The 12,189-nt window shown below is 51.3% G+C and overlaps 2 protein-coding genes across 2 annotated transcripts; both read right to left on the bottom strand.

The window, feature by feature from the left end:
- Positions 1-8,592: 8,592 nt before the first annotated feature.
- SETTUDRAFT_110937 (uncharacterized protein) lies at positions 8,593-9,534 on the bottom strand (the record flags this gene model as incomplete). The annotated part of the gene is made up of 1 exon (XM_008028301.1): positions 8,593-9,534. One exon carries the CDS (start codon positions 9,532-9,534, stop codon positions 8,593-8,595), a length of 942 nt encoding a protein of 313 aa, XP_008026492.1.
- Positions 9,535-10,722: 1,188 nt separating this feature from the next.
- SETTUDRAFT_151705 (uncharacterized protein) lies at positions 10,723-12,043 on the bottom strand (the record flags this gene model as incomplete). Its single annotated transcript, XM_008028302.1, has 4 exons — positions 10,723-11,153; positions 11,222-11,672; positions 11,732-11,941; positions 12,011-12,043. The coding sequence occupies 4 exons, from the start codon at positions 12,041-12,043 to the stop codon at positions 11,032-11,034; spliced, it is 816 nt and encodes a 271-aa protein (XP_008026493.1). The 3' UTR covers positions 10,723-11,031.
- Positions 12,044-12,189: the final 146 nt, after the last annotated feature.

Here is a 12,189-nt window from a genome sequence, read left to right on the forward strand (position 1 = left end):
ACCAGTTATAGTTAAACTACTTATAAACTCTATCTAAGGTCCGTCCCTGCGTGCCGAAAAACCCTATGTGCCGAAAATGACCAATCGGATCGCGACGTTTAGAGGGAAGTCCATGGTCCTTGCGATCCGATTGGTCGTTTTCGGCACATAGGGTTTTTCGGCACGCAGGGACGGACCTTAGTGACCAAGTATATAAGTATTTGGGTTTAAATTCTCTAGCCCTACTTCTTCTCCTCATCTACTTACTATTCAATATGAATCTCAACATACTACAAATACTTACACCCTTCTTCCTCTATAGTGGAATACTAGCACGATATTGCCCTGGTGGTTTTATAGTCTGCGAATACGACCTGGAACGATCATGCAGTATTCAATGTTGGCCAAGCTGCGGCTGCCGTGATAGTACCACGTTTGCCTCAGACCGAGGGACGGATACCCATGTTTACACGCTACAAGGAAGCCATTGCACCTGGTCAGAAGCTAAAGGCGCTGACCTACCAGTTTGTTACAATGGACAAAGTTAAGGTTAGTATTTGTCATCTATTATAGAATAAATATGGTCTATACTAATGTTAAGCAGCATTATTAGCAGGAGGAAGTCTGTAAGGCCTAGGCCCCTCAGGCCTACTCAGCTACTATCTCCTTCGCCCTGTGGAGCCTTCTGCCTCACAGTTGTCCCTATTTTACTCTTCTCCTAGCCCTGCCTACCTGCAGCTGCTGTCACTCCTCCCCAGCTGCAGCTGCTGCTTTGTTGGCTGTTCACTGTTGGTTAGTTGCTAGATTCTTGTTATTCGACTGGCTATTACCTGGCTATTGCTTACCGTCTGCTGGCTACTTGCAGGCTTAATAGAAGGCTGTGCTGTGTTAAGAGTATGAATCCTAAGTAGAAGTAATATAAGACTTCCGGTGTTAAGACTCTTCTTGGGTTGGTTTTCGCGGATGAAGCAACAGGGTGATATGAACAGTATCTCTGCAAGTATAATGTCTGTATTGTACTTGTACTCAAAACTTAAGTTGAACACATCGAGCCATAAGGGTTCGATGCCTATTCCTATATACCTGTATGTTCCATATGTTCCACACTTGTTCACGATGTTCCGCGCGTGGAACATGTGCAACAATGCGGAACATGTGGAACACACGTGACTTGTTCCATGGTGGCGTTCCGCCAAGCGTGTGGAACGTGGGGTCCGCGCTTGCGTCATTGGCTGTCTGGCCATGGTCAATGAAAGAGGTCTTGACATGGGCTGCTTCCTTCCTTCTTTCCATATCTTGCGCTGTGTCCCTTCCTCAGGTTCGTAACATGCTGCCTAGCCTCTAGCTAGACTAGCCGCCAGCTAAGCTAGGTAATAGCTAATTTTCTGCTGTAGTTAGCTCTTTTACTAGGTATATTTACTTAGTTATATTATGGAATAAACAATGCGCTAGAGCCCTCATAGTTGTTAGACTCTTCTCTAATATACTAAATCATGAAAGTTGATGTTTAGGTTCTTGCATCATAGAATTTCTTAATTTTCTGAGTAAAAGGTGTTGTATTAGGTGACCTGTTGCACGCGCGGACCACTAATAGTGTCACGGTATAGCTCAGGGACAGGGAGATAGGCACAGGTATAGGTTCTATTGCTACAGACGTATCAGACAGGTTCGCACTACAGGTAGTGGGAATAGTAGACAGGACGTAGCTCAAGGAGCCACAGAACTGCGCTGCAGCGGTTTTGCAGAATCCGGGTGCTTGGGCCACACCCGGATTCTGTCAGCAGCCAATCAGAATCGTCAGGGCTTGGCTACTCCAGCTGGCGCCGTGACAGTACCCTCCCCTCTAGGCGGAGCTCCGTCGACGCGCTTACTTGGGCTTAGCTGGGTAGCGACGGTGGTAATTGCTAACAATCTCTTGGGCATTCTCTAGGTGGCTGGCAGGGACCTCAGTTGGTTCGTCGTAGCCAGCCCACTTCACCAGGTACTTCAGGCGTGGACGGCCTCCTCGGCCGCGGCGGTCCAGGCGGGAATCTAGTATATCTTCTACCTCCCATTCCTCTATTCCATCGATCTCAACAGGAGGAGGAGGCTCCTGGCGCTGTCCAGGTAGGGGGTTACAGGCGGCAGGTCTTAGCAGATTCACATGGAAGATAGGATGGATCTTCATCGACGCGGGTAGTTCTAGCCGGTAGGCGTACGGACTGATAACCTCAGCAACCCTAAACGGCCCTAGAAGCTTCCAGTCTAGCTTCTTCTGGGGGCGGGTAGTCCTGATATTTCTCGCGTCTAACCACACCGTATCGTTCACGAGGAAACGGCGGGCGGGCTGTCTCTTCCGGTTAGCATACTTTTCATGACGGGCCTGCGCCAAGCAGATTTCTGATCGCAGGTATTCGTGGACAGCGTTCATCTTCTGGGCGAGTTCCTCCGCATCGTGAGCAGCGGGTCGGTCTCGGGTTGGGGCTGGCTCAAACCCTAGTCTTGGGTGATAGCCGTAGTTCGCGAGGAATGGCGTAGTCTGGGTGCTCTCGTTAATAGCGTTGTTCGCGGCAAACTCCGCTAGGGGTAACCAGGTGGACCAGTCGTCCTGCAGGTATGATACATGGCTGCGTAAATACTGCTCTAAGAACGAGTTCGCTCGTTCAGTCTGGCCATCAGTCTCAGGGTGGTATGCGGTGGATAGAAGGGACTTGATCCCCAGGCGTCGGGTCAAATGGTTCCAGAATTCGGACACGAACTGAGGTCCTCGGTCAGATACGATAGTCTGGGGCAGACCGTGTAGTTTCCAAACGTGTTTAGTGAACAGTCTTGATACTTCCTCTGCATCGCAGGTTCCGTGGCAGGCAATAAAGTGTCTCATCTTAGTGAGACGGTCTACGATCACAAGAATGGCATCGTATCCCTGGCTCTCTGGTAGGTGCGTGATAAAATCCATTGATACATCCTGCCAAGCTCGCTGGGGAATTGGCAGAGGTTTTAGTACTCCCTGCTTGGCCTCTCGGGACGCGGTCGTTCGCTTACAGGAGTGGCAGTTCTGGATCCAGCGTTCAACGTAATCCAACATGCCAGGCCAGTAGTATTCCCGGGACAGGGACTCGTACGTGCGGGCTCTTCCCATGTGCCCCGCGACGGGGCTCTCATGGTACATGCGTAGTAGTTCGGCGTGTAGCTCCGGGCACTCAGGGACATACAGACGGTCGCGGTAATACAGGTATCCGTCCCGTTCCACACATTCCGCGAGCGTGATCTTCTTATGCCGTCGGGCATTATCACGAAGTGCGGACAGGATTGACGAGAGTTCAGGGTCTGTCTGGTATCCATCGTCAAATAGGGATTGGATTTGGGGCGGAAGCAACGGTGCAGTCCTTACAGGCGGCAGTATCGGGCGGGCAGGTTGGCGTATGGGGAGTAGGCGTAGCATGTCGCCGTCGCTAAAGCGGACGCTCTTCCTTAGAGTGGTTTCCCCCGAGGTGGGTTGGGTGTCGTCCGAGCTGGCGGCGGGAACCTCTAGGGGGGGACTGAGGTAAGCTTCTTGGGTACCCTCTCGTAGGACGTCTGGTTCGAAGTTCTCTTTTTTCAGTATCACCTGGCTCTGGTGCTCGAGGCGTTCATCCCCCTCCTTAGGCAGGTCACCTGACCTCCTGGTCAGGGCGTCAGGTTTTGCTCCTAACTTCCCTGGTCGGTACACAATCTTGAAATTAAAACGGGAAAGGAATTCAGCCCAGCGGGCTTGTCGCCTGTTTAGCAACTTGGTTGTTGCAAAGTACTCTAGGTTGCGGTGGTCAGTAATTACCTTGATTGGAGACGCTGTGCCTTCTAGCTCGGGTCTCCACTCCTCAAAGCAGCGGATAATCGCTAACAGCTCCTTGTCATAGATCTCGTAATTACACTCCGTGACTGAATGCTTCTTGGAGAAAAATGCCACTGGCCTTAGGACTCCGTCGTCCCCGTACTGTGACAGCACTCCAGCTGCTACATAGTCTGACGCGTCGGTCTCTAGGACAATCTCCCTATCCCAGTCGAACGGAGCTAGAACTGGTGCTTTTGTGAATGCAGATTTCAGGCGGTTAAAAGCTTCCTCACAGGCGGCGCTCCAGTAGAACTTGACTCCCTTCTTCGTTAACCCCACCATAGGCGCTATGATCTTTGAGAAGTCACGGACAAATCGGCGGTAGAAGTTGCTAAACCCAATAAACGCTTGTACGTCAGTCAGGCAGGTAGGTGTTGGCCAGTTCTGGATGGTCTCGACCTTTCTAGGGTCCATTCGGATACCCTCCCTTCCTACAATTACCCCAAGGAAGGTGGTTTCTGTCTTGAAGAACTCGCACTTCTTTATCTGGGCGTATAGGCCGGCCCCGCGCAGGGCCGTCAGGACCTTCCTTAGGTGGTTCTCATGGTCACGTCGGGTGCGGCTGTAGATCAGGATATCATCCAGGTATGCGGTGCAGAAGACGTCGAGGTACTCTCGCAGGGTGTCATTGATAAATCTTTGGAATGTGGCAGGGGCCCCAGTTAGGCCGAACGGCATCACCAGGGACTCGTACAGGCCGAATCTGGTCCGGAACGCAGTAAGGTACTCCTGACCCTTCTTGATGCGCACGTTGTTAAAGGCCGCAACAATGTCGATTTTTGAGAAATACCTCATGCCCTTTAAGTTATTCAGGCTTTCCTTGATGAGCGGAAGAGGGTACCGGTCCTTGACAGAGATATTATTCAGACCGCGGTAGTCTACACAGAAGCGGAGTCCTCCATCAGGCTTCTTGACAAATAGGACAGGAGACGCAGCGGGGGAGGAGCTTGGACGGATAAACCCCTTGCGCAGGTTTTCCTCGAGCCACTCCCGTAAGGCTACAAGCTCCTCGCGGGACATCGGGTACAGCGGGCCAAAGGGGGGGTTCTTGCCCTCCAGCAGGCGGATATCGTGGTCGTGAGTGCGGTGTGGGGGGAGTTTCTCAGCTTCTTTGGGCGAGAATACGTCCGCGAACTCCCAGAGCTCCTCAGGGAGGCGGGTCTTCAGGTCTACAGGATCAGCAGGAGCGGGGGGGTTGGTGCCCGCTAAGAGTTCGTCAATCTGCTCAATTGATACTTCAAAGATCTGGTATTTCCTCCGAGCGTACGCTGCGCAAGCTTGCAGAGACACCTTTGCGATATCCAAGTGATGGAGCCTCTCTGGTCGGTCTGGTACGGAAGAGGGGCGTGCCTTCTCCGGCACATCGTGTAGGGCAGGGATCCGCGTTGGGCGGTTAGGGAGGTTGCAGTGCTTCTGGCAGTACTCACTGCAAAATGTAAAAGTATGGCTCGCGAACCCTACACGGGGGTCGTGGAGCTTCATCCAGGGCATTCCTAGGATAACAGGGTAGTGCGCCAGCTGTGTGGCTAACAGGCTAATAGTCTCTTGGTGGTCGCCCACCTCCATAGTAGTTTGCAGGTAATGGGTAATTGACCCAGTCTCAGCTTCCCGGCCGTCGAACACCTCTAGTCGAATCGGCCGCTTCAGTTCCTGCAGGGGTAGCCCTCGGCTTCTAGCCCAACTCAGGTCTACAAAGCCTTTCCCTTCAGCTCCAGTGTCAGTCATAGCGTAGGTGGGTATCGTCTCTTTCCCCGCCTTCAGGGTAATAGGCAGTATCATCAGGTTAGACCTCAGCTCACTCTCCTCGTGCACTGAAAGTCCCTTGGCGGACGCAGTAGAAATACGGACCAGGCGGCGTCGATCCTGGTTGCGCACAAGGGGAGCCTGGACGCGACTCAGTTCAGGCTCACTCCATTTACCGACTGATCAGGGCTGCTTCGGGGGCTGGCGCGGCGATAGTTAGCGGGCGAGCCGGGGGGAGTGGTTCGACGACCTCGGGGGGGTGTGGGAGCTCTGCGGCGTGTAGGGCTGACGGTGTATTCCAAGTTGCTGGAGCGGGCTTGCATGGCCGGGCGGTTGTCAGGGTGTGGGCAGTCCCTGACTCGGTGATGAGGCGATCCGCAGCGGAAGCACTCGTTCCTCTCTCGTCTGCCACCCACGATGAAGTGCCTTTGAGAGCTTAGGTCCATGGGGTCAGCTGGGACGGTAGCGGGGACGGGCGCAGAGCGGGGAGTGGACGGGCGGCTGGTGGGCTCCCTAACAGTATATCCATGGGCCTTGGTGGGCGGTGTTCCTCGGACTCGGTTGACCTGTTGCTGGTGCTGGCGGTAGCGATTGTCAAGCGTCTGAAGGTGATTAACGTAGGTGGTGTATTCGTTCGACGGGGCCGGGCTATGGAGGAGCATGTCTTGAAGCTCTCGGGAGATGCCCTGGAACAGCAGCGGAACCAGCGCACTCTCTGGCATCTCGGCTTCCAAGGCTAGGCGCTGAAACTCGGACAGGTAGGCGGTAAAATCTAGGTTCTTCTGCTTCCATTGGAAGAGCCGATTCTGGGCGTTCTGGGTTCGATCGGGGTCGCCAAACGCTCTTTCCAAATACTCCAGCATCTGCGGGTAATCACCGAACTGGGGGATTCCATATTGAATTTTGGGCAGCATTAGCGCGTACGCCTTTCCAGTAAGCCGTCCTGCTACGTAAAGCATACGGCCAGTAGCTAGTGGGAATCGATCAGCGTTCGCGTTCATCTTACCGTAGATCTGTTGGATAAACCGGTGTAGGTCGCTTCGAGTTCCATCAAATTCCTTTGGGTCAGGTATTCTCTCACTGAGGCTGGGAGTTCGGGAACTTGGGGGAGTAGCAGGCGCAGGCGGTCCCGCTGAGTCGTCTGCGGCGGCCTTAGTAAAGGCAACGGGGGCGGGAGGGGACAAGGTGGCAGTGGGGGGCGTTACTACCGCAGGTGTAGCTGCAGTGGCGAGCTGCGTCTTCTCAATCTCGAGTTGGGTGATCTGTTTCTGGTCGGCCGCTAGCTGTTCCTTCTGATACTGGATGACAGCCTCTCTCTCCTTGACCTGGATCCGGAGAGACTGCTCATGTTCCTGAGAGGCGGTACGTGTCTCTTCTAGTTTCTGGGTGTACTGGGCAGTGTTGCGCAGATACATCAGCCATTCCCCTGGATGCGCTGCAACGCTGGCGGTGAGCTCCTCTGGAGTCTCTGGGAAGGAAGGGGGCTCAGGACGGTTCATGGCGGTGTAATACGCGTGCCTATGGGAAGGAGCTACGTAATGTCACGGTATAGCTCAGGGACAGGGAGATAGGCACAGGTATAGGTTCTATTGCTACAGACGTATCAGACAGGTTCGCACTACAGGTAGTGGGAATAGTAGACAGGACGTAGCTCAAGGAGCCACAGAACTGCGCTGCAGCGGTTTTGCAGAATCCGGGTGCTTGGGCCACACCCGGATTCTGTCAGCAGCCAATCAGAATCGTCAGGGCTTGGCTACTCCAGCTGGCGCCGTGACAAATAGTACACTAATGTGACGGTATCCGGCTCAGCTTCACCTAGACCGTCACGTGCCCAAAAAGGTGCAGTAATTATACTACATTAGCAGTATCTGGATCCGAATAGTGTAACTATATCGTGGCAACTAACGTAGTTACATCCATTCATAACGGAACAACCGCCGTAGCGGAACACCAATACTACTTTCTGTCTTCACAACGCCAACCACAGCTATATGGCTAAGAGGATCTCAAAATATACGCTTTGAACTCCCTTCTTCCACTTCGTTGATCGTCTTTATTATAGCGTTCTTGCTGCCTTCACAACACAACAACAAGCTACAGGCCTACATGACGCCGTCACCTCGGGCAGCTCACATCCCTGCTGCACAGAAGCGGCTTAGTTGTAAGCAGCTGACTCGTGCGAGAAAGCCCTAAGACTCTCACGTGACAGTCGGCGACTTACAATATGCCAAGGCGGCGCGGCTAGATGCTTGCGGTTGCCAGGCATGTGGCTCAGCGTGGCGTGTCAACACCGATAGCGGCTCAACTAAGGGCCAAGTATCGATCCGGTGAAGGCTCCTAATGTTCTCCGGCTAAAGTATGCGCTTCTTAAGTTATAGACAATTAATGACTTGCAGCCAACTAAAACAGCTATGCGCTCTAGTCGTCTCAGAAGCTCTTCTCGCCGTAATTGTTGCCAGTGAGTGTCTTCGCATTCTCATCTATTGATACGCTGTTGTATGTATGAGATTCCCTCTGTGCTGAGCCGCGTTACCCTTGGGGCAGCCAGGCATCGCTGCAACATCTCTAACGCTTGCGGTCTTACTGTTCTGGGCAATAAATGTGTTGTATTGAGGCTCCACTAGCGCGTTTCTCTTGCGCGGCAGGAAAAGGTGTTCTGTAAAGAGGTCTAACTACGAAGGTAGCAAAAGCTTCGTATTTTTCTATCTAGAGGAGTAATTACTTTATACTCACAGATAGCTATAATTTTTAACTAGACTAACTAGTAACTTGGCGAGATTTCGAGTATTGTGCGTAAAAACATTTTAGTTAGGACAAAAGTAAAGTAATTACCTGTTGTTTGTTCTGCTAGTTACAGAGGTTGTTCCGTTTCGGTTGGACGCACATTACAAGACTACAATTAACTGCATTATACTCTCTATTCAGTCACGTAACAGGTAAACTAAGGCTAAAAACTAAAAAGAAAACTATGTGAAAGATAGCCTAGGTAGGACTATGGCGGCCTGGCCGATGACAGGAAACTAATTGCTAGTCTCAGCAGGTTGCCCGAAGCCTGTTTGGGAAGACAATGCTAATGGGTCGGCTGTTAGCGCAGTGCGAGACTTGAAATTCGGCACGGCGGTGGTCATAGGATCCTGGTCCTTTAGCAGGACTCCATTTAGGCCCAGACACAGGTCAGTCACGATATCCACGTCAATACAAGACGTGTAATATTCGTCCTGCCCATGAAGAGGCCCAGGCTCTTGCTGAGGCGCTGTGGGCCATTGCCACACCCAATAGAGAGTATAGGGCTGGCCGACAGTGACATCATCTGGCAGCCTCACATCAGTCTCGCAGAAAAGTTCGTGGTCTGAACCCGGCTGTCCAGGCTTTGGGTTTGGTGTCTGCAACCGACGGGCTTCGCTCAAGGTTGTGCGGTCATTCCTAAGCTGGTAGCACCTGTCATCGTCGAAGTTCTGAGCGGTCAGTAGCCTGCCGCGTCTGTCACCGCCTTTGCCATCATGTGTCCAATGTAATACATTCTGAAGCGTCTCCTCAGGGCGTGGCTGCTTTGTGCCAAACACAAATACCGTGCCACCCTTCTCTGGTTTCCCCACAAGATCAATTCCGCCGCCAGGTACAGTGACATGACCATTTTCAGCGTAACGTATGGCAATCATGCTACTTGGTTTAGTCTGGAGACGTGGAAAATTGCTTGCCTGGTTTAGGGTGCGTTGAGAAGGGTGGCAAAGTAGGTCTGTTTTGTTGATGAAGGGTGGATCTCGTGCTGGGGGTAGGAGCCATTCGTTGGCCTCCTGGTCGAAGCTGCCATCGGCAGATTTGTCTACAAACGCTCGCGGATAGCCAAAACTACAAACATACGAGCCATTAGGGCCGATGTTGGAGAGTTGCTCGACCCAAGAGTGAGCATTGGCCCAGTTGACTGTTAGCACCAAGATCGCAGTAAGTGCCTGACACCACATGTTCGAGAGCAAGTGCAGGAAGCCAAGGGCAGACTCAGTGAGGGACCCTCATGTATCATATGTCTCTGGTCTTCTTGCTTACGATTTGTTTATGCCGTGCACCGTCAACGCTTTTGCCTGAATGTATGACAACACTTCGCTTGTGCTGACCCACTTATTGCTGAGCAGACAAAAGTGAATGAAAACGTTCCAAAATTATTCCCCGAGGGTACCTGAACACGTCACATCACTCGTTCCTGAGGTGTTGCTTCGCAATCTTAAACAGTTCTATAGGGAATCTAATTTCTGGACCCAGATCATTCTGAGAGCCACGTTCATATTGTTGCTGCTTTAGTCTCACCATCCATAGAAGTTGGGTTAAGAATGCACGTGTGAGCTATCACCAAGATCAGCCCGACCCTCTAATACATTCTTGGAGAATAGCGTTAGCAAGACAGCATGACTGTTTTCGAAGACGAACATTAATTGCATCGCGCGATTTGCCTGTCATAGGGAACTCAAAGTCTTGCATCGTAGAATAGTATCGCCGCATAACTGCAATCGTAGGGTTTTAGCAGTCAGACATCTACTACGTAGCAGGCTAAGACCTCAGTCACAACACTCCCGTAAGCATTTTGGGGGATCCATCTTAGCGCAGCCGAGATAAGGACCGTGCCGCAGTGGCGCGTCTGCCAGTCAGCAGCTTACCCTTCTCAAATGGGCTTGTGCGCAAGACCAGGCGACAAGGGTCTCGGTGGCTGATTGGCAGGCTGCGGCAAAAATTAGTCATCGCTTCCCGGCTGTTTCCGTACAAGCAGCGTATCCATAGCCACGCCACATATCCTAGGGCAAGGGCCATAAAACATGTAACGCCCTTGCCTTCTTGCGGCACGGCGCAACCGTTGCAATCCGATGTTAGAAGTGCAGCGGCAAAATGAAGTCGCATCGACATAGGTGATGATCCACATATCCAGGTGCCTACTTCTTTGGTAACAATGTAGACTTTCCATGTCTCACCTACCTTTCAGTTACACAACAATTCGCGTTCATGTTCATGCAATTGTAGTCTAATTTACTTTGCCTCTTGTATATAATCGGGTTCGATAGCTGAGTAACTAGCTATTTGCTGATAGCAGTCGGTATTTCAGACTAGGGAACACACTAGAGCACTGCAATACAAGTCATGTTGCTCGCTCCTGTTATATATACCAGAACATCTCTTCCGAACCTTCAACATAACTCTTGGGAACTTTCATTCTATTGTTCCCAAGTCTACTTCCTCACCTGGTGTCTTCGGGACGCCATTTTATATGTGGGCCTACTCCACAAACCAACATCAATATTTAACGTGATACCATTAACCAACTTGAGCCTTTAATCCTGATGAGAAGGATGCTTTAGGGAGCGAAGTTGTGTCGCTTTCATATTTAGCGGCGACTTTTACGCCAATCTCAGGCAATAATCCCACCTCTCTCACGTTCTTAAACAGGAATGCTGCATAGAGTGAAAACCGTTCTGTTATACCGTCAAGAATCTATGTCGGTCCCTAATACTGCTTTGAAGATTTTCAAAAAGTGGCTTGAGTCCGGGAAGGCAGGCAACGATAATGGCCAAGGCGAGCTCCAGCATGCTAAGGATATCTACAGAGGACACACATTAGCTTCTGTGGTTCACAAGTCCGTCAGGCTCCACGACTACGCCTACTTACAGACAAGATTCTCCTGGCCAGTCTCAACATTCAGGCAGATAAATCGTATCACCCCGGCGCCTATCGGTAGCAGCCCAAGGGCAAGTGTGAATTTGATTCCCTTAGACGCCTGTAGCATTCCATCGAATATCAGAACTACCGGAAAGAAGTAGATAGCCAGATAGCAGGCCAATCCGAGTGAAAAGTTCAGGATAAAGGGCTCTCGAGCATAAAAAACAGAGCATGCTCCTTGTTTTTGGGACCACTGAACTGAGACGTCGTGACCACAAAAGAAAGTATCATCGAAAAGCGTAGTAAGGTAGCAGATGATGACGAAAGCAGTGGTGCCCCAAAGCAATTTACGCAGCTTAGGCTTACGTCCATAATCAAGATAAGCCCAATAGAAGGCCATCATACTGAGCTTTGGAAGGCCTAGCCCAAAATCGTAGAAGTAATTGGAAGCGAACGAGATCTAGAAAAGTACTCAGACTGGGGAAGCAAGACTAGGTTGTTGAGGCGCTCTGTACCCACCTTAGACAACTTCTCTGATGTATGGTATTCGTCCATAACCCCCATCTGGAATGTGAGCGTATCGCAGATAATCAGCCCCAAGGCATCAAGAGCCGACGCGATGAGCAGGTAGTCAGAGTAGTCGAGCCGCTGCCGAAGTTGAAAGAGGCGTGTGTAGACGCGTGCAATGACGAATGTATAAGCTAGCCATAGTAAGACCCATTCTGAAATCTGGATAGAGGCTATCGTTAGAGTTTCTGAAGACCAAAGATGCTGTATATAACTTTGGAGGGGAAGTACCATGCAGTCCTTGCCGTCAATAAAAAATCCCATGTTTCCTGTGCAGAGCGGCCGCTTGAATAGAAAGCTGAGAGTCAACGGGGAGGACGGTCTTGGATTTTGTTGGATCGTTGAGCGGGCTCGATAGAGCTTTGAATGGTGCGTGCAGTGGGTGACTAAACTCTGCCTTAAAGCTTATG

Source organism: Exserohilum turcica (assembly GCF_000359705.1).
Source record: "Exserohilum turcica Et28A unplaced genomic scaffold SETTUscaffold_23, whole genome shotgun sequence".
In the NCBI taxonomy this organism is placed as follows: Eukaryota; Fungi; Ascomycota; class Dothideomycetes; order Pleosporales; family Pleosporaceae; genus Exserohilum; species Exserohilum turcicum.